At 42.8% G+C, this 22,163-nt stretch overlaps 1 protein-coding gene and 1 long non-coding RNA gene across 10 annotated transcripts in view; both read left to right on the top strand.

Annotated features, from left to right (window-relative positions):
* The first annotated feature begins 410 nt into the window (after nt 1-410).
* Nucleotides 411-11,296, top strand: LOC309616563 (uncharacterized protein C19orf18). The gene is made up of 7 exons (XM_082367216.1): nt 411-2,381; nt 2,478-2,533; nt 3,440-3,481; nt 6,274-6,363; nt 6,789-6,891; nt 9,874-10,040; nt 11,019-11,296. Exons 1-7 carry the CDS (start codon nt 2,215-2,217, stop codon nt 11,135-11,137), a joined length of 744 nt encoding a protein of 247 aa, XP_082223342.1. The 5' UTR covers nt 411-2,214; the 3' UTR covers nt 11,138-11,296.
* A 2,780-nt stretch (nt 11,297-14,076) lies between these two features.
* Nucleotides 14,077-22,163, top strand: part of LOC309617304 — a 32,002-nt gene continuing 23,915 nt past the window's right edge. For 4 of the 9 annotated variants that reach the window (XR_014237897.1, XR_014237898.1, XR_014237899.1 and 1 more), the window contains exon 1: nt 14,078-14,963. This is a non-coding gene — a long non-coding RNA (uncharacterized lncRNA). Of the gene's footprint in view, nt 14,964-22,163 lie in introns of all 9 variants that reach the window. The other 5 variants (XR_014237902.1, XR_014237903.1, XR_014237896.1 and 2 more) reach the window with 4 other exon arrangements.

Genomic DNA, 22,163 nt, shown 5'->3' with positions numbered 1-22,163 from the left:
TCCCCAACCAGGGATCGAACCGGCGTCCCATGCATTGCAAGACATTCTTAACCACTGGACCACCGGGGAAGTCCCAAGAGAGTAGATCTTAAAAGTCCTAATCACAAGAAAAAATTTTGTAATTATATATGTTGTGATATGTATATGTGACAGATGTTAACTAGACTTATGATCATTTCACAACACATACAAATATCGAATCATTATGTTGCACACCTGAAACTAATATAATGTTAATGTCAGTTACACTTCAATTAAAAAAAACTACAATACAATCCACACTGTAGTGCTCCAACATCATTAACAATATTATTTGGGGTGAATAACACTTTCCACCTGGGTTGTGGAGATGCTAAAGGTGACTGGGACGGCTGGACATGGCCACTGACGGCAAATTTTGGTAAAGGTGACAATGAGGAATAGTCCTATAAGGCATATGACGAAGGTTGGGAACACAGTTTTGCAACCGTACACCCTACTTTGGAAGAAAGCCAAGAGAACAGGTCAGGCACCTCTGGATTTAAGGGAATCTGTTGAAAGGTTTTGGTGACATTATGAAAGATCTTATCTCTTGGCCTAATCCTCATAGCTTGACATGGTATTATTCTCTACACATCTGTCAGCATTATTAACTCACAGTGGTATTCTGATGCTTGTAGGATTCATCCAGCTGGGCTGGGTGCACAGACTGTAAGAACCAAGTCTAGGAAGAGCCAGGTGTTCACAGACCTATCGGAAAGGATTGGGCAAGGCAGTAGTGACCATTGGGCCGTTGATATCCCAGACCAGCCCCAAAGACAGTGGTGTCCATGGGGAGCTTGAGAGACCTAAATCCAGTCTAAAGGTCACAGTACCGATAGGGAGCCCCAAACTAAGTTCAAAGAGACACAGCAGATGAACTCATCCAGACGGGCTTGATTGGGGGCGACTCTGAGACTGCGGGATTTAGAGAGAGAGCATGGGGCGCTTGTTCTTACCTGGCTCACCCCCCGGGCATGGCAGGATGGGAGGAAGGCAGATTGGGCTGTTGTAAGAGCAGAGCAAGAAACTTCATGGCCCACAGCGGGCGTATATCTGGAGACCTGCCTTGTCATCTCCTCACATTCAGGAAGGAGCTGCCCTTTGGGGCACAGCACACGAGGAACCAACTCCTAACCCCAGCGGACTTTACAAGCCTCGAAAGATCTCTGGTCTGTTCACTTATTCTAATTGGTAGGAGGAATGAAAACCTGTTTTCTGTATTGTGGGAACTACCAGATGGGCAAAGGGCACGTCCAGGGGACAACCTTCTTCCATGCCATCTAGTTTTCTATCCTATTTCCACATTTTCAGATGATTCATTTAATCTCCTTTAAAGAAACTTCTGGAGATGGCCACTTGGGTCTAGGTTTCTGAACAGCACCCCCAGAGGCTGGAGGAGTATTGAATTGCTTTATTGCAAATATTATACTCTCCCATTTTACAACCAGAACTAACGTTCAGTGCCCACACTCTTTTTGGGCTTTGCGTGGACTCCCTTATTGAGCCATCGCTGTAACCCTGTGAAGTAGGTATTAGTTCCTGTCCTATTCTTCTGATGAGGAAACTGAAGCTCAGAGGGGTAAGTAACTTGATCAAGCTCAAACATCTAGGAAGCCAGAGATGAGGGTTAGAATTCAGGCGTTTGAACACAGAGCCCTGCTGTTTTCTCTGTTGGCTTCTTATGATGTGTCACATTGAATTATTATTATTTTTTAAATATTTATTTATTTATTTAGCTGTGTCGGGTCTTAGTTGTGGCGTGCATGCGGGATCTAGCTCCCCCACCAGGGATCGAACCCGGGCCCCCTGCACTGGAAGCACGGAGTCTTAGCCACTGGACTGCCAGGGAAGGCCTCACATGGGATTATAACTGATTTCTTTCTGCCTCCTCACTAATCTGGACGGTCTCTGAGGGCAGGGACCTGGTCTTATTCACACCTGTACCCAAGAGCTTAGCATCCCTCCCAACGCGCTCACTCATTCTGTTAGGCTCCCCACTGGCTGACTTGGTTCCATGAAAGAATTCCATGTGGCAACGTGAGCTGACCTCACACTGGTGGTTCCCAGTCAGAACCCAAACATTCTGTAGCGAGAAGAGCTCCTTAGTTGCTCAGAGAAATATAGGACAGATGCTAGCCTACAACTAAATACTTCCTTTCATCCATACGATAACAAACTAGCAGTTTTGGAACGATGGACAAGGTTCAAAGTTCTTTCACCATTTTATTTTTGTTTTTAATGGAATTCCCACTTCATCTGTGCTTGCCTTATGCAGGTGAGTTCAAACCAGTTGGACAGACAACACGCTTAATGGGTCACTTCAAGCATGTTTTCACTTGTTTTAGAGGAAGTAAAAAGGAGTAATTACATTTCACTGCTACAAGTTTTCTTTTCCAGGTTATATACAGTCACAAAGACCCACAAATGTCACCAAAAAGCCCACACTGTACGCTAAGGAATTTCAATTATCTCACGTTCAAGGAGCTTTCTCAAAACACAGAGATGAGTCATTGTTAGTACTCGTTCAGTGAAATGAGAACTGTATTCTGGGGTCCTCTTATGTGCTATATCAATGTGTCTCTTCTTTTTTTTTTTTTAAGATTTAAAAAAATTTTATTTATTTTTGGCTGCGTGGGTCTTCGTTGCAGTGCACGGGCTTCTCATTGCAGTGGCTTCTCTTGTTGCGGAGCACGGGCTCTAGGCACGCGGGCTTCAGTAGTTGCAGCATGTGGGCTCAGTAGTTGTGGTTTGCGGGCTCTAGAGCACGGGCTCAGTAGCTGTAGCACACGGGCTTAGTTGCTCCACAGTATGTGGGATCTTCCCGGACCAGGGCTTGAACCTGTGTCCCCTGCATTGGCAGGCGGATTCTTAACCACTGTGCCACCAGGGAAGCCCAATGTGTCTCTTCTTGTATATTTGTTAGTAGCATGGTCCATAAAATAATAAAACTAGATAAGCATTGCTTGGAAATTACATCCTATACTCTTCATTCTCTGTAAGCTGGGTGACAGAAGGGCTGTGACTATTGGGCCCTCCCTGGCCCCGGCTCTCTGACCTGATGAGAGCACAGCCCCCTTCAGCTCTGTGCTAAGTTTCTCCAGGTCCTCAGCTTGGGAGTAGTTTTCCCAGCTTGCGTGACTGCAAAAGCAGACCAGGACCCAAATGCATTGTGTTCTTAATGGTCCAGATTCATCAGAGGAAACACTGGATGCAAGCAGAGCACCATGCTTTTGCAAATTAAGCCGCGCATTTCTATCAATACTAGGCATTGGAATAAACTTATTGAGAACATTTACCAACTTAGCTATTTGGAAACTACGTTTTAGGCCCCCTCATCTAATACCAAGTTACATCCTAATTTTCCTAAATGCATCTTAAACCTGTCTCTTCTTTTTGATCCCCTTCAACGGCCGTGTAGCTCCAGCACGTACTACACCCACGCCATTCCCAGGGCGTACTGGTAAGTCAAGGCATCTGAGAGGGTGGGTGGGATCCATGGACGTTCACAAAGCTGCTGTGCTGTGTGGCTCCAGAGGGCACCCCGTGCTGCTTGTCACTAACCTGTACAGCCCCTTTGTGCAAATTAGAAAAAGGCGCCCCCCGCCCCATGGTTGGATTAGTAATGATGTTGCTTGGGGCAGATTAGAAAATAGCACAGAGGTCAAAGCATCAGGAAATACAGGAAAAAAAAAAAAAACCAAACCCACAATTAATCCATCCCTCCATCCATCCCAAAGACGTTATTACCCTTCCTAAAGCTCAGCTATAATATTTCACTTCCCAGTTCACCCCCCGCCACCCCCCAGCACCAAAGCCCAGAAAAGGAGTTCGGGCCAAAGTATCAGAAGGCCCACATTCTAGTCCTTACTTTGACACTAACTTGTCTTGTGAGATGGCAATAGAGGTTCGCTGAGACCTCTGCCATGCCTGAGCTTTGGGTCCCAAGTGTAGCTTCTGATACAGAGACAGAGACAGAATTGTTTTTCTAGTCAGATCACTGGAAGACTCCCATTTTCTCCTGTAACCTTCAGCTCTTGGTTATGTGGAAAGATGCCTACCTCACAATAAGGAAAATACACATTGAAAATACACTAGAATTCCAGTTTTCAGCTATCATGTTGAAAATAGGCAAAATATTTCACAACAAACTCTCCTGGCAAAGGAGTAGGGAAAGATAATCTCATATCTTGTTTGTAGGCTAGGAATGAGTACAACTTCTACAGAGGGCACTTGGCAATTCTTATAAAAAGAATGCATTCACTTTTTGACCCAGAGTGTTGAAATATCCCTGGGATTTGTTTTAATCAGGTATGGTAAGACACGCAGACACGGAAATGATCGTCATGAAGGAAGACATTTATACACACGGAATCCTAGAAACAGAAGGCATGGCACACCATGCCGGGCCATGTGGGGAAGGACCAGAGTGGGTTAGGAGGCAGGAGGAGGAGAGGGGAGAGGATGACCCAGAGCTTCTATTGGGGTTTTTGAGGGAAGGAATGGGTGAGGTGGGGTAGGTACATGGAGTAAGCTTAGTGTTGCATAGTTTGAATAATTTTGGTGGGCCCTGGGCTATAAGAGTGGTTCTCAGGTGTCCAGTACCAGGCCCTGGGGTGATTCAGGGCAGAGGGAGTATTGGCCTGGTGTGTGAGGGTTTGATGGTTGGTTTGAATATCAAAGACACCACAGGGGAGTCGCTTGCTGTCTCTGGGAAGTAGCCAGCCCTGAGACGTGGAGCTTTCCCAGGATGAAGGCCCCAAATGGTAGACCATCAAAGATATAGAAAATAAGAAAATAGAGTCGATATACCCCACAATTCCATTTCTGGGAATTTTATTTAAAATATGCTACTCCAGGGAATTCCCTGGCAGTCCAGTGGTTAGGACTTAGCACTTTCACTGCCAGGGCCCGGGTTCAATCCCTGGTCAGAGAATTAAGATCCCACAAGCCACGTGGCACGGCAAAAAAAAAAAAAAAAAAAAAAAAAGGAAAGAAAGAAAGAAAGAAAGCTACTCCATTTCCTTAGTTCACTTACCCTCCCCTTTTGCTTGGTGACTTTCTCGTCTATTTTTCTCATCCCACAAATACTCCCAACATATCTACCCCAGGCTCGCTCTTAGGGGATGACCTTGCTTCCTCCATCACTGACAAAATACAAGCACTTGACAGAGTGTCTGCATCCCCTGATCTAGCGCAGTTGTACCTTCTCATTTTTCCTGCTGTCTAGGCCAAGGCTGACCCCCCACCTGTGCACCAGCTAACATCCCCTCAGGTCAACTGGGGACACCCTGGGCAATTCTCTGTCCCTTTCCAGGAACATCACAGTATTTAAAAGTATCATCCCCGTTCTTATATGAACATGCTGTCGGTTTTCCCATATTAAAAAACAAAACTCGTCTCTTGATCCCTCAGTCCCCTCTGGGAGCTGCCCCCATTTCTCTTCCCTCCATGACAGCAAAACACTTCAGGAAATTTCCAAAACTTGCTCTCTCCAATTCCTTTCCCCCTGTTCTCTCTCGAACCTGTTTCACTCATGCACATCGATAATAGGTCTCCAATGACCTTTGACTAGGTCTCCAATGACCTTCCCATTGCCAAGTCCAACAACCAATTTTCAGGAGTCATTGTATTGAAACCGACTGTAACCCATACCCCCCCACCTAATATTACATTAAGAAAATCTGAAAGCACAGAAAAGTTGAGAGAATCATAGAATGAACATCTATGTATGCCACACCTAAAGTCTACAATTAAGCGTTTAATCTGCAAGCATTTTTACAGTCCAGATCCTTTTTGTCATGTCAGGCTGACTTCACATTGAGGTATGAATCTCAAAGTATTTCTCAGCTCAGTCGTTGAACCAGTGAAGGAACAGAAAGTGAGGGAAGGCCACGTTTGCGACAAGGAGTAGGCACTTCAATTTGTCAGATTTTTACAAGTGGTTTTTTTTTTTTTTTTTTTTTAAATATTTATTTATTTATTTTGTCTGTGTCGTGTCTTAGTTGCGGCACATGGGATCTTAGTTGCGGCACATGGGATCTTAGTTGCGGCATGCAAACTCTTTAGCTGCAGCATGCAGGATCTAGTTCCCTGACCAGGGATTGAACCCAAGCCCCCTGCATTGCGAGCGTGGAGTCTTCCCTACTTGACCACCAGGGAAGTTCCTACAAGTGGTTGAGTAATGTACTTAGTCAATTGCTCTTTTGTTCAGTTTGTACCAACAATAGCTCTGTTTATTTATTTTTATTTCAGATAATGGGAGAAGTGATACACCTGAGCCTACAAAAAGCATCCAAGGTTTTGTAGCACATTCAGTGGGCCTAAATACCAACCCCAATACAGGTTTGTGGAATTAGATTCTGAATTACCCTACAATATTCCTTTTGTAACAGCACTACACAACCTAAGACCATCCAGGCAACACTTGAGTTGTAAAACTAAGGCCACTCTCCTTTCAGCTACATCGATGGCCGGTTCTGCTGTACTAAGTCAGGGATCCAGTCTCATAAGAGAGGGCTTTGACCAAAGACAGGAGGCAGATGGAAAAAGGAATCAGAGATTGGGTGGGAATTCAAATTATATTTGTTCACACAGGCTGTACAATCTAGCCTCTGTGTTTTTTTTTTTTTTTTAGTTAAGAATACTATTTTTAAGGTTATTTCTGATTTTCTCTCCCATTCTGCCAAAACAATATGATTAACAAATATATTAACTGATAGTCACACCTAAAATGAGATTTTATGAGAACTTTTTTTCCCCATTTTTAGCGCTGATTCCTCATAGACCTGCTCTTGCTCAAGTAATTACAATTGCGTGTATAGCCTTCAGTATTGCCCTGATATGTGGGATCACTATTTCCTACATGATATAGTAAGTCTATGCTAAATAACTTGTACCATCCTTAAGTAAGACATAAGTTAACTAGGTTATTATTTTGTGATAGTAATGATGATGATGGTGATAATTCTTATAATCCTTAAATTATTATGGTCATTATACATTTTCAGACAGTCTTTTTCAGAATATGGGCTATATTCATGTTGGGTCATGATATAAATGAAAAAATTTAAAAGAAACTGGATAAAAAGAATTTTTTAAGTAAAAATAGAAATTAATTAAAAAAAAAGCAAGCAAACAAACAAAAAAGAAACAGAACAGAATACAATTTAGTAGAATAGAAAGTATTAAAGTAAATGTTGGGCTTCCCTGGTGGCTCACTGGTTAAGAATCCGCCTGCCAATGCAGGGGACACGGGTTAGAGCCCCGATCCGGGAAGATCCCACATGCCGCAGAGCAACTAAACTCGTGCACCACAACTACTGAGCCTGCGATCTAGAGCCAGCGAGCCACAACTACTGAGCCCACGCACCACAACTACTGCAGCCTGTGCACCTAGAGCCTGTGCTCTGCAACAAGAAAAGCTACCACAATGAGAAAGCCCACGCACCACAACAAAGAGTAGCCCCCGCTCACCCCAACTAGAGAAAGCCCGCGTGCAGCGACAAAGAGCCAACGCAGTAAACAACAACAACAACAAAAAGTAAATGCTGATTTTCAACCTTTTCAGACTCAAGATTGTGAGGTAAATCTTATCTCTTACTGTGGATCATGATCAAAAATGTTTGAAAGCCACAGTCAGAGATGCTGTCATCCTCCCAAAATGTGGCTTTCTAGAGTGAACTTGATACTTTGGAGGGAATCTTAATAGTGCAAAGCAGAAAAGAGTGACCACTCTCTCTTTCACTAGAAACTTATTATCAATGCAATAGTAGGGGTAATAGTAGTGTTTAGGGAAGACACTTCATCTTGTTCGCACAAATAAAGCTTGTGGTCAAGCTCAGGTTATGTGATCATTTTGAAATTAGTGTCAGACGAAAGCGAGCCGCACTGTGACATTATGCTACTCTGATCAGGACCAACACATTGATTCTTATTCTAGGATTTAGTTCCAGGACTCCATTATATCCCATCAGAAACAGCTTGAGGAAGTACTAAATTATTTACTCTATCAGAATTAAGTGTGTACATGGGAAATATATTGCCATGTATGGGATATTTTTTAAGGTAGCCATTTTAGGACCACTTGGAATATGTCAAATGAAGGCAAAATTAAAGGTAAAATTGAAGAAATTTTGCTAAGGAGAGAGTGTCCCCAGTATGTTTGGTTCTGGGTTATCTATGACTCAATTTATGTAACTGGAATTTCAGTTTATTTCATTAGTCTAGACAAAGATGTTAACATATGAAGATTGCTAAAGTAACTCACTACAACGTATCCTCCTGGAATTTCAGTGCCCAATTAAATAACTAAGCTAATGTCAACATTTACAGCTTTTATATTTGTGTTACCCCCTAGTGACATTTTAGGACCTGAGGCAAAAGGAAAAATATGTGCCCCAAAGTACATGTTTTTACATAATTTTTAGTGGTTAATTTTTTCCAGAAGTAGATTTTTGAAAATATATTGGTGAGTTTGATTTCACTTAAACCAGGAAAGTAAAGTTATAATAAATTTTGTTTCTGGTAAAGATAAAGTATTTAAACTTAAAATAATGTTATGAGTTTTGATACAGCACTTTTCAATTCTTAAAATATATTTCAACTACTTTAATGTTTTGGAAAAGAAGAACCGTAAAATAATACATAAAAACATGTATATAGGGACTCACATTTTCCCTTTTGACTCAGTCTCCCATATGGTTCATCACAGCACTGATGGATCCTGTCTTTAAAATTTTGATATTTGGTTTATCATGGATTTCCCCCATTCATTTCTTTCTTTTTTTTTGGCCATACCATGAGGCTTGCAGGATCTTATTTCCCCGACCAGGGATTGAACCTGGGCCCTAGGCAGTGGAAGCACCGAGTCCTAACCACTGGACCGCCAGAGAATCCCCTCATTTTAATTTTTTACAATATTAAGTCAAAATATTTATCTCCATTACTGAGTTATTTGGCATCCCCTTAAACTGTGCACCTAAAGCACCTCATTCTCCTCACCCAAAATCTGGTCCTGTTCCGGCTTCCTGATTATCTGTAACAGTGCTTACAATCAGGCCATTTCTTCCTGCTACAGAGCATGATTCTGGAATGTTCCCCCTACATCCCTTCCTCCATCACAGCCCCTTAGAACACAAATAAGCTAACCCTAAAATGGTTTGTTATTACATGAGTCAAACACAATTAGGAAGGTAAGTATGTTAGGAAAAAGTAGAACACTCTATTACCCATTTTCATTTCACAAAGAAATATCTGTTCAATGATCCACTTCCAAGTCTGGGCCTAGGGTGGGGAGAGCGAGGCACTCACCTCAGGTGCAAAATTTAAGGGGGTGCAGTAGTCAAGAAACTCAGTAGTCAAGAAAAATAATAATTTATTGCAATATTTTTAAGTCTAAATTAATGCCCTCAAAAATCCATGATGAACAAAATATCAACATTTTAAATACATGATCAGTGACGTTGTCGGGCCAAAACATATTGGAGACTAAGCGAAAGGAAAAATCAGCGGTACCTATGCTACATTTATTTAAAATGTTGACATTGTGTTCCTCATGGATTTCTTGGCATTAATTTTTCTTTTGTAAAATATTGCATTAAGATGTTATTGAACTTGATCATGGAGGTTTGTGCCCAGCCCGAGTGCCCCATTCCCGTCACCTGGCTCCAAATCAGTCGCCCCTTTTCTGCGTGTCAGCCCCAATCTGAGTTCTATAATTATTTGGGTTTAAGTCTATTTCTGCCTCCTCCCCCATGTACTAGTGACCCGTTTTCAGTCAGAAAGTCACAAGATTAAGGCAGTATGATTTAGTGGGAAAATTGTGCTTTAAAATTTATCTATCTTGTCCTCCAGTCGACTGGTACAGGCTGAGGAAAAACAACAACTTGCGTCGCTCTATAAAAATGTCAAGATACCATTATTAGGAGATGAAGAGGAGGGCTTTGAGGATGAGGGCCAGGATGAGTCCACGCACCTCCTTCCAGAGAGTGAGAAGGAACTGGAAAAGTTCATTAATTCAGGTAGAGGGTCAACAAACTTATCTTTTCAGATCCAAAATCCAAGGGAAGCTGAGCTGACAATGATGGTTGGGTTTTCAAAGGCAAAGCTAATGAATATTTACAGCCACACATGCAGGAATGAGCCATTCACATCAAATTACACAGAGGGGCAAACAGCTGTGTGGTTGTTTGATTCCTTTTGCAAGGCAATTCCAAGGACTGAAAAGAGAGTTCAGGAAACAAGACTTTTCCTGGACTCAACATTTCCCTTAAACATACTTATCAGTGTCGTGTTGTTGCCGAGTTTTGACCACAGACAGGCAAATGCCCTCCTGCGCTGTCTGCCTCAGTCTGATGTGGAAATGGGATGCAGGCCCACGAAACAGAGGTTACTACCCCCAGGTCAGAGACGCCTCCGTGAGAATTGCCCACTACCCCTGCAAATCCTTGTGAGGAGAGAACAACATATATGCTCATAGAAACCTGATTTTGTAGAAGTTCTGAGATTCTTCAGTACTTGCTTAAAAAAATTCTAGAGCAAAATGATGTAGATTTCAGTGTCTGATTCAATACTATTAAGCATCCGCTGCATGGATCTGCTCTCTAACCCCCAGAGATAGTCAGAGAGAGGCTGAGAGGCCAAGAGTAGAAGAGATAATTGATGCTTACTGAGGCAGACCGCCCTTGTACTCTTAGAAAATATTTTTTAATGTATTTACATTGCATTGAATTATAACTTTTCTAAATGTTTAAAAATTGAAGTATAGTTGATTTACAATATTATAAAATTTTAAAACTGGATATTTATAAAGCGTGAATACAGAAAGTGGGAAAATCATTTCGAAATGCAATTTTCACCATCCTTATCAGACAAATAACATTCATGAAAGCCTGAAAATTCCATTGTTTGTTCCTTTATTTTTCCATATATTTCCTCACTTCTTTTGTCTCTAATTCCTGATTTATTAGTATCTGAATAATGTTATATCTACATTTTAGTCATTAGATCAAAAAGAAGAAAACATATGGAAAAGAAGAGATTGAACACAGAGCAAAAGTTGGTAAAGGAAGTAGAAATAAAGGATGCTATACATACCGCAGATCCGGGGCGTCTGTGAAAAGAAATGAAAGAGAGGCAGGACATGCCAGCCAGTGTGGAGGAAACAGTGACAGATGACAGAATGTGAGCATGACTTGCTCCTGGAGAACCTTGTGCAAGAGCACTCTAAAGGAAGAACACCAGACGTAAAAACAGGAAATAAATTCATATGAATTTATTCATAGCAATTCATAGCAATCTTGCTTCCTAGTTCTTAGAGTTTATGAATAAATATAACTTAATTGGAAAAGAAAAAAATCCAACTTCGTAAGTGTGAAAGAGAAATTGTCAGGATTTTCTTTTCTCACTCCTAAACAGTAGTTTCTTCGGGTAAGTCTCCCAGACCATGTGAGGAAACCACTTTCATGAAACAAAGCCTCCCCAGTGACATTATCTGTTAATCCCAGAAGCTCGCTTCCATTTTATGTATAACAAGACTGAGAATGTCAAAATGAATATGACAGCAGACAGTAACCTTTGTTTTTAGGGATCTGGGACCTGGTTCAGGAAATATAGGTCTGCGGGCAAAGAGCTATAAAGCATTGCCAGATGTACTGAGTGCTGTAAGCTGGGAGTCACCGAGAGCTGTGGAAACAAAACAAAAGGGGCAGGATTTAATCTGAGCGGTGCTGTTGGTGTGGAAAACAGTCTGATGGTTCCTTGAAAGGGTAAACATAGAGTCACTACCTGACCCAGCAATTCCACTCCTGGGTATATATCCAAAAGAATTGAAAATATATGTATCTGCACACAAGAGAAACCCTCACACAAACGTTCATAGCAGCATTATTCATAAGAGCAAAAAGGTGGAAACACCGCATATGTCCATCAACCGATAAACAAATTAACAAGATGTGGTCTCTCCATACAGTGGGATGTTATTAAGCAAGGAAAAAGAAGTACTGACACATGGTACAACATAGATGATCCTTGAAAACATTATGCTAAGTAAAAGCAGTTAGACACAAAAGGTCCACACATTGTATGATTCCATTTATACAAAATACCTAGAATAGGCAAATCCATAGAAGGTCGAAGTAGATAAGTGGTTCTAGGTGCCAGGGGAGGGGAGAAAAGGGAAAGATGGTTGGTGGGTAGGAGGATTCTCTTGGGGGCAATGAAAATGTTGAAAAAAAAGATTAGTGTAACTTGAGGAGGCTGGTACCGAACCCAAGTTCAGCTGCTCACCACTCAAAAGACCAATACTCAAGAGACAAGTGTTATATTTGATTTACAACATTGTTTTAATTCCTGCTGTACAGCAAAGTGACTCAGTTATACATATATATATATACACTCTTTTTCTTTCTTTCTTTTTTGTTTTTGGCCGCACCTTGCAGGATCTTAGTTTGCCGACCAGGGATTGAACCTGGGCTACCTCAGCAAAAGCGCTGAATCCTAACCACTGGACTGCCAGGGAAATCCCTGGACTGCTTTTTATCAAGTATCAAGCAAATGAGAAGAGCATGAATCTTCTCAGGCAGATGTGTCTTAGCAAGAATCACTGAGGCAGGCAGAATTCTAAGATGGCCCCAAGACTCCTGCCTCCTGGTGTACACAGCTGTGTAGTTCCCTTCTCTTGAGTGTGGGTCTTTGAATATGACAGATGTCACTCTTGTGATTACGCAAAAGTGATGGGATTGTCGCTCTCTTAATTGTTACATTAAGCCACCTGTCCAAGTCTTTAGGGACTGGCTCCATGCAGGGAAAGACCTTTACTAATCAACCCAGTGTGAAGGCTTCAGGCTTTCTCAGATTTTTTCCAGACATGCATCTTCCCTGGTGTGTGTGTGTGTGTGTGTGTGCGTGTGTGTGTGTGTGTGTGTGTGTTTCACCAGTTCTACCATATACAGTATGCTGCATTTATTTTTATTTTTTAAAAGTAGGATTGAAAGCCTTTTAGTCTTTTTTTAAAAGTTAATCAATTAATTAATTAATTAATTTTTGGCTGCATTGGGTCTTCACTGCTGCGTGCGGGCCTTTTCCAGTTGAGGCAAGCCTGGGCCTTTCATTGCGGTGGCCTCTCCCTGCTGCGGAGCATGGGCTCCAGGCACATGGGCCCAGCAGTTGTGGCTCACGGGCTCCAGAGCGCAGGCTCAGTAGCCGTGGCGCTTGGGCCCAGCTGCCCCGAGGCATGTGGGATCCTCCCCTGCATTGGCAGGTGGACTCCCAACCCCTGCGCCACCAGGGGAGTCCCTATGCTGCATTTAAATGTCTTAATTTCCCTAATAGTCTCACTCCCCACCCTTGCTCCGATTTTTCTCAGGGCATTAAACATTCTATTGCATTCCTCTGCCTTAGTCTTTTTGTTGCCCGGCACTGCAGGACTGCAGTCTCCCTGCAGTTGCCCCAAGGTTTAGAATCTACCAGTGTCCTTACTGGCAACTAATATTTGTGTATAGTTTGAAGAGGAGGTCTAAATTCATATTTTACCATTTGTGTACTTCAGTGCTGCAGACCTTATTAATTTATTTATTTGGCCATGCCACTCGGCATGTGGAATCTTAGTTCCCTGACCAGGGATCGAACCCACACTCCCTGCATTGGAAGCGTGGAGTCTTAACCACTGGACTGCCAGGGAAGTCCCCAGACCATATTTATTTATTTATTTAAATTAATTAATTAATTAATTAATTTTTGGCTGCGCTGGGTCTTCTTTGCTGCACAAGCTTTCTCTAGTTGCGGCGAGCGGGGACTACTCTTCATTGCGGTGCGTGGGCTTCTCATTGCGGTGACTTCTCTTGTTGCGGAGCACGGGCTCTAGGTGCGCGGGCTTCAGTAGTTGTGGCACGCAGGCTCAGTAGTTGTGGCTCGCGGGCTTAGTTGCTCCGTGGCATGTGGGATCTTCGCGGACCAGGGCTCGAACCCATCTCCCCTGCATTGGCAGGTGGATTCTTAACAGCTGCGGCACCGGGGAAGCCCCTGTGTTTGTTTTTTTACTGTAGATTTATATCTCAATTTGCTTCAGAGCAATTACTTCAAACTTACATAGTTAATTTATTTTTGTCTATGATCATTGCCGTATGATTGTTAAAGATAATTTCTTGAATTTCTAAACATGGTTGAATTTTTATAATTTTGACGCTTGAATTGCATACGATAATTTTTATGAGTTTCCTATACCCGGGGACACAACTTTTGTGACTCTATGGAATGACAGGTTCATTTGTATCTGTAGCCTTTGGGGGCGTCTGAAAGAATTTGTTTAGCCTCTCAGAGCACGCTGAGCTTCCCGGGAGTCCAAACTAATACGTCTCCAAACACCTGCGCGATCAGTTGCAGAAAGGGCTCCCCAGAAATCTGAGTATAGCCTCTTCAAGAAGGAGCGAAGTCCCTCCTCTGCCCGGGAACCCAGACGCACCATTTCCCAGCGCCCCTGGCAGCGGAGCTCTGCCTTCTTTTTTTTTTTTTTTTTTTTTTTTTCTGCCTTCTTTACTAGAGGTCAGCGGGGAGAATCCTCACACGCGGCGAGTGGCTCTGCAGGAACTACATTACCCAGAACGCTCCACGACGGGCGGCAGCGCCATTCAGCCAATCAAAGTCTCATAAAAGGGGCGTTTCCGTATCAGGTGCAATTCATAAGGGAGGGACTTCCGGTTTCCTTCTCGTGGCGGCCATTTTAACTGCTCTGGGTCTGTTCTGGCTCCAGACTGCTGGGTCTGCACCGATGTGACGGCCAAGAAGGTCCGAGAAGAGGCCTTGTTCCCCCAGGACAAAAGCGGGTCTGAGGCTCGGCGACGCCGCCCTGATGCCCCGCGCCAGGCCTGGGAGAGGGACTGCCGATCCGGGTCCCGCTCTGCCCACAGACCCCAGTGGCAGCGGTGGTGCTGAGGGACCCGCCTCAGGTAGATGCCTGTCCTCCGGGCCCTCACCGCCCTCACCCCAGCAGACACTAAAGCCCCCAGTGCGGGGCGCCTGCTGTCGTGCTCGCAGCCCAGGCCCCGGTGTCCAGGACGGTGAGGCGGCCGTGGGTGTGATGCCAAAAGCTTGGCCTCTGTGCACAGGTACCGAATCGAATCTCGGAGACAGTTTTCGGTGAAGCAGAAAATAATAGCTTTATTGCTTTGCCAGGCAAGGGGGGACACAGTGGGCTCGTGCCCTGAAAACCTGTTGTCCCAACCCCGGGGGAATTCGGTGAGGAGTTTTATAGCAGCAGTTGAAGAGCGGGGTTGTTGTTAAGGATCAGGGTGTGAGCAGGGCTTGCATTCCTTTAATCTGGCCTCAGGTGGTCTCCTGATCTTCTCTGAAGAATGCTTCATCAGGTAGTTAGCGTCTTCTATTTGTTGGGGGTTTTAGTTCTGCAGTAGAGCTCAAGGATATTGTTATGCGTATCCCTTGACCTACAAACAAGAAACGCAAGACACAGAAAGCCTTCTGTACCCAGGAGCCCCTCAGGAACCTGCTAGGTTTCTGGTGGGGCCCTGTTTCTGACAGTGTGGTGGCAAGTGGGGGAGGGTGACAGGCACAGGGACACCTTGTAAAAGGCGAACTGATCACTGAGGCTCAGAGATTAAGGAGCTATCCCAGACTTCAGGGCCAGGCAGGGGTACATGGAAACCTGAGCCCATCAAACCCCTCCATAGACTCATCACTTGTTCCACATTTCCATGGCTGCTTATGGAACCAACACAGTCAAGTGGAAGGTGTCCCGTTCCCTCGCTGGGCCTGACACTGAATCACATGTTCTCTGGATTGTGGTGTCTTTGGACTCTTCAGTGCTATTTCCCCAGTCCTTGAGTCCCACCTGGGGTGGTGGAAAAGGAATTGAGGAGGCTCTCAGAGACAGTATTGTTGGCAGGTGGCCAAGGCTCCCAAGAAAAGACTGGACATGAGATGGATGCAGAGTCATAGTAGCAATTGAAGTGAGATGACACTCAAGCCAGAACTGGTGCTTATTTACCACTCTCTGTACACAGCAGGATTTTGGTGGAGCTTGTTTCTCTCTATTTTTTAAAAAATAAATAAATTTATTTATTTATTTATTGCCTGAGTAGGGTCTTTGTTGCTGCGCGCAGGCTTTCTCTAGTTGTGGCGAGCAGGGGCTGAGCGGGGGCTACTGTTCGTTGCGGTGCGCGGGCTTCTCATTGCGGTGGCTTCTCTTGTTGCGGAGCACGGGCTCTAGGCGTGCGGGTTTCAGTAGTTGCAGCATGTGGGCTCAGTAGTTGTGGCTCACGGGCTCTAGAGCACAGGCTCAGTAGTTGTGGTGCACGGGCTTAGTTGCTCCGCGGCATGTGGGATCTTCCTGGACCAGGGATCGAACCCGTGTCCCCTGCTTTGGCAGGTGGATTCTTAACCACTGTGCCACCAGGGAAGCCCATGGAGCTTGTTTTTCATTCAGCCTGGAGGATAAGTTCAGGAGCAAATGTAGTCATCTGTGAGAGTCACTAGGCCTGGGGTAGGCCACCTGTGGGCTGTTCTTTGAACGAGGGGTAGGTGGACAGAGGAAGGTTGTGAGTGGTAGGGGGACAGCAAGTGAAGCACACAAGTGGAGGAGAACCATGTGTGTCTGAGATACATGTGTGATTCTGTGTGACTAAGTCAGAGGCAAGAAACTGAGCCAGGCAGGGAGATCTTCATAGAAAGTTTTGGGGCTGTGACTGCTAGTGGAAGCCATGGGATGTCTGGCATCATACTGGATTGTGTTTAACTATGTCAAGCATAATCTGTATGTCATCTGCCAAATTGCAGCATAGGCCCATTATGGGTAGCCTTAACATGGGTGTTAGAAAATGGGATGGCTTAGATGTCCTCAGTGCAAGTTGCCCTCCCCACTCTGCTCCTACCAGATACCCCCTTTTTAGCAAGGAGACCAGAGCAGTTCCTGTTCATCCCTTTGTAGCAGGTTTCAGTTCCTAACAATCCATGGAATTTTGCACAAAGCCAATCACATCCTCCCGTGGGAACCAAGGAACACTTCTCCCTCTTGATACTACAAAGCTTATGTCCCACAGCCCCCAGTGTACAGCCTCTCTTCTGGAGTACAACCTCCATGTGGCCCTGTGTAGTGTGGTGTGTCCTCCTCTCTCAGGCTGTGAGTATATGTGATTTATAAACTGCTGTCTGTCTCATAAGTTCAGTGTCAAATGTCACATGTTTGGCTGTCTCCATAACTACACACTGGGAATTCCACCCTCAACAGTGGGGTGAAGAGGTGTTGATTAAGACACGAGTAATGTGGGGAGACCAAGGACATGCCTCTGGTGTGGGCCCTAAGGTGGTGGTGGCCATGGGCATGTGGCTGTGGAATCTAGGGATGTGAGGGATGTTTTTTTGCTGTTGAGCTACATGAGCTGCTTGTATATTTTGGAGATTAATCCTTTTGTCAGTTGCTTCATTTGCAAATATTTTCTCCTATTCTGAGGGTTGTCTTTTCATCTTGTATATGGTTTCCTTTGCTGTGCAAAAGCTTTTAAGTTTCATCGGGTCCCATTTGTTTATTTTTGTTTTTATTTCCATTTCTCTAGGAGGTGGGTCAAAAAGGATCTTGCTGTGATTTATGTCATAGAGTGTTCTGCCTATGTTTTCCTCTAAGAGTTTTATAGTGTCTGGCCTTACATTTAGGTCTTTAATCCATTTTGAGTTTATTTTTGTGTATGGTGTTAGGAAGTGTTCTGATTTTATTCTTTTGCATGTATCTGTCCAGTTTTCCCAGCACCACTTATTGAAGAGGTTGTCTTTTCTCTATTGTATATTCTTGCCTCCTTTATCAAAATAAGGTGACCATATGTGCGTGGGTTTATCTCTGGGCTTTCTATCATGTTCCATTGATCTATATTTCTGTTTTTGTGCCAGTACCATACAGTCTTGATTACTGTAGCTTTGTAGTATAGTCTGAAGTCCGGGAGCCTGATTCCTCCAGCTCCGTTTTTCTTTCTCAAGATTGCTTTGGCTATTCAGGGTCTTTTGTGTTTCCATACAAATTGTGAAATTTTTTGTTCTAGTTCTGTGAAAAATGCCATTGGTAGTTTCATAGGGATTGCACTGAATCTGTAGATTGCTTTGGGTAGTTCAGTCATTTTCACAATGTTGATTCTTCTAATCCAAGAACATGGTGTATCTCTGCATCTGTTTGTATCATCTTTATTTCATCACTGTGTTAATAGTTTTCTGCATACAGGTCTTTTGTCTCCTTAGGTAGGTTTATTCCTAAGTATTTTATTCTTTTTGTTGCAATGGTAAATGGGAGTGTTTCCTTAATTTCTCTTTCAGATTTTTCATCATTAGTGTATAGGAATGCAAGAGATTTCTGTGCATTAATTTTGTATCCTGCTACTCTACCAGTTTCATTGATTAGCTCTAGTAGTTTTCTGGTAGCATCTTTAGGATTCTCTATGTATAGTATCACGTCATCTGCAAACAGTGACAGCTTTACTTCTTCATTTCCGATTTGGATTCCTTTTATTTCTTTTTCTTCTCTGATTGCTGTGGCTAAAACTTCCAAAACTATCTTGAATAGTAGTGGTGAGAGTGGGCAACCTTGTCTTGTTCCTGATCTTAGAGGAAATGGTTTCAGTTTTTCACCATTGAGAACGATATTGGCTGTGGGTTTGTCATATATGGCCTTTATTAAGTTAGGTAGGTTCCCTCTATGCCTACTTTCTGGAGAGTTTTTTATCTTAAATGGGTGTTGAAGGTTGTCGAAAGCTTTTTCTCCATCTATTGAGATAATCATATGGTTTTTATTTTTCAGTTTGTTAATATGGTGTATCACATTGATTGACTTGCGTATATTGAAGAATTCTTGCATTCCTGGGATAAACCGCACTTGATCATGGTGTATGATCCTTTTAATGTGCTGTTGGATTCTGTTTGCTAGTATTTTGTTGAGGATTTTTGCATCTATGTTCATCAGTGATATTGGCCTGTAGTTTTCTTTTTTTGTGACATCTTTGTCTGGTTTTGGTATCAGGGTGATGGTGGCCTCATAGAATGAGTTTGGGAGTGTTCCTCCCTCTCCTATATTTTGGAAGAGTTTGAGAAGGATAGGTGTTAGCTCTTCTCTAAATGTTTGATAGAATTTTCCTGTGAAGCCATCTGGTCCTGGGTTCTTGTTTGTTGGAAGATCTTTAATCACAGTTTCAATTTCAGTGCTTGTGATTGGTTTGTTTATATTTTCTATTTCTTCCTGGTTCAGTCTCGGAAGGTTGTGCTTTTCTAAGAGTTTGTCCATTTTTTCCAGGTTGTCCATTTTATTGGCATATAGTTGCTTATAGTAATCTCTCATGATCCTTTGTTTTTCTGCAGTGTCAGTTGTTACTTCTCCTTTTTCATTTCTAATTCTGTTGATTTGAGTTTTCTCCCTTTTTTTTCTTGATGAGTCTGGCTAATGGTTTATCAATTTTGTTTATCTTCTCCAAGAACCAGCTTTTAGTTTTATTGGTCTTTGCTATTGTTTCCTTCATTTCTTTTTCATTTATTTCTGATCTGATCTTTATGATTTCTTTCCTTCTGCTAACTTTGTGTTTTTTTGTTCTTCTTTCTCTATTTGCTTTAGGTGTAAGGTTAGGTTGTTTATTTGAGATTTTTCTCATTTCTGATGTAGGATTTGTATTGCTATAAACTTCCCTCTTAGAACTGCTTTTGCTGCATCCCATAGATTTTGGGTCGTTGTGTTTTCATTGTCATTTGTTTCTAAGTATTTTTTGATTTCCTCTTTGATTTCTTCAGTGATCTCTTGGTTATTTAGTAGCGTATTGTTTAGCCTCCATGTGTTTGTATTTTTTACAGTTCTTTTCCTGTAATTGATATCTTGTCTCATAGCATTGTGGTCGGAAAAAAAACTTGATAAGATTTCAATTTTCTTGAATTTACCAAGGCTTGATTTGTGACTGAAGATATGGTCTCTCCTGGAGAATGTTCCATAGGCACTTGAGAAGAAAGTGTATTCTGTTGGTTTTGGATGGAATGTCCTATAAATATCAATTAAATCCATCTTGTTTAATGTGTCATTTAAAGCTTGTGTTTCCTTATTTATTTTCTTTTTGGATGATCTGTCCATTGGTGAAAGTGGGGTGTTAAAGTCCCCTACTATTATTGTGTTAACTTTCGATTTCCCCTTTTATGGCTGTTAGCAGTTGCCTTATGTATTGAGGTGCTTCTGTGTTGGGTGCATAAATATTTACAATTGTTATATCTTCTTCTTGGATTGATCCCTTGATCATTATGTAGTGTCCTTCTTTTGTCTCTTCTAATAGTCTTTACTTTAAAGTCTATTTTGTCTGATATGAGAATTGCTACTCCAGCTTTCTTTTGATTTCCATTTGCATGGAATAGCTTTTTCCATCCCCTCACTTTCAGTCTGTATGTTTCCCTAGGTCTGAAGTGGATCTCTTGTAGACAGCATATATATGGGTCTTGTTTTTGTATCCATTCAGCCAGTCTATGTCTTTTGGTTGGAGCATTTAATCCATTTACATTTAATGTAATTATCAATATGTATGTTCCTATTACCATTTTCTTAATTGTTTTGGGTTTGTTTTTGTAGGTCTTTTCCTTCTCTTGTGTTTCCTGCCTAGAGAAGTTCCTTTAGCATTTGTTGTAAAGCTGGTTTGCTGGTGCTGAATTCTCTTAAATTTTGCTTTTCTGTAAAGGTTTTAATTTCTCCATCAAATCTGAATGAGATCCTTGCTGGGTAGAGTGGTCTTAGTTGTAGGTTTTTCCCTTTCATCACTTTAAATATGTCCTGCCGCTCCCTTCTGGCTTGCAGAGTTTCAGCTGAAAGATCAGCTGTTAACCTTATGGGGATTCCCCTGTAAGTTATTTGTTGCTTTTCCCTTGATGCTTTTAATATTTTTTCTTTGTATTTAATTTTTTTTTAAAATTTATTTATTATGTTTATTTTTGGCTGTGTTGGGTCTTCGTTTCTGTGTGAGGGCTTTCCCCAGTTGCGGCGAGTGGGGGCCACTCTTCATCGCGGTGCGCGGGCCTCTCACCATCGCGGCCTCTCTCGTTGCGGAGCAGAGGCTCCAGACGCTCAGGCTCAGTAGTTGTGGCTAACGGGCCCAGTTGCTCCGCGGCATGTGGGATCTTCCCAGACCAGGGCTCGAACCCGTGTCCCCTGCATTGGCAGGCAGATTCTCAACCACTGCGCCACCAGGGAAGCCCTGTATTTAATTTTTGATAGTTTGATTAATATGTGTCTCGGCGTGTTTCTCCTGTATGGGACTCTGTGCTTCCTGGACTTGATTGACTATTTCCTTTCCCATGTTAGGGAAGTTTTCAACTATAATCTCCTCAAGTATTTTCTCAAACCCTTTCTTTTTCTCTTCTTCTGAGACCCCTATAATTCAAATGTTGGTGCATTTAATGTTGTCCCAGAGGTCTCTGAGACTGTCCTCAATTCTCTTCATTCTTTTTTCTTTATCCTGCTCTGCGGTAGTTATTTCCACTATTTTATCTTACAGGTCACTTATCTGTTCTTCTGCCTCAGTTATTCTGCTATTGATTCCTTCTAGAGAATTTTAAATTTCAATTACCGTGTTGTTCATCATTGTTTGCTTACTCTTTAGTTCTTCTAGGTCCTTGTTAAACGTTTCTTGTATTTTCTCCATTCTATTTCCAAGATTTTGGATCATCTTTACTATCATTACTCTGAATTCTTTTTCAGGTAGACTGCTTATTTCCTCTTCATTTGTTTGTTCTGGTGGGTTTTTACCTTGCTCCTTCATCTGCTGCATGTTTCTCTGATTTCTCATTTTGTTTAACTTACTATGTTTGGGGTCTCCTTTTTGCAGGCTGCAGGTTTGTAGTTCCCGTTGTTTTTGGTGTCTGCCCCCAGTGGGTGAGGTTGTTTCAGTGGTTTGTGTAGGCTTCCTGGTGGAGGAGACTGGTGCCTGTGATCTGGTGAGTGAGGCTGGATCTTGTCTTTCTGATGGGCAGGACCACGTCTGGTGGTGTTTTTTGGGGTGTCTGTGAACTTAGTATGATTTTAGGCAGCCTCTCTGCTAATGGGTGGGGTTGTGTTCCTGTCTTGCTAGTTGTTTGGCATGGGGTGTCCAGCACTGGAGTTTGCTGGCCACTGGGTGGAGCTGGGTCTTAGTGTTGAG

The sequence above is a fragment of the Balaenoptera borealis genome (genome assembly GCF_965194805.1).
Source record: "Balaenoptera borealis genome assembly, chromosome: 19".
In the NCBI taxonomy this organism is placed as follows: domain Eukaryota; kingdom Metazoa; phylum Chordata; class Mammalia; order Artiodactyla; family Balaenopteridae; genus Balaenoptera; species Balaenoptera borealis.
Note: the sequence above shows the minus strand (reverse complement) of the source record. Positions and strands in the feature narration are given on the sequence as shown.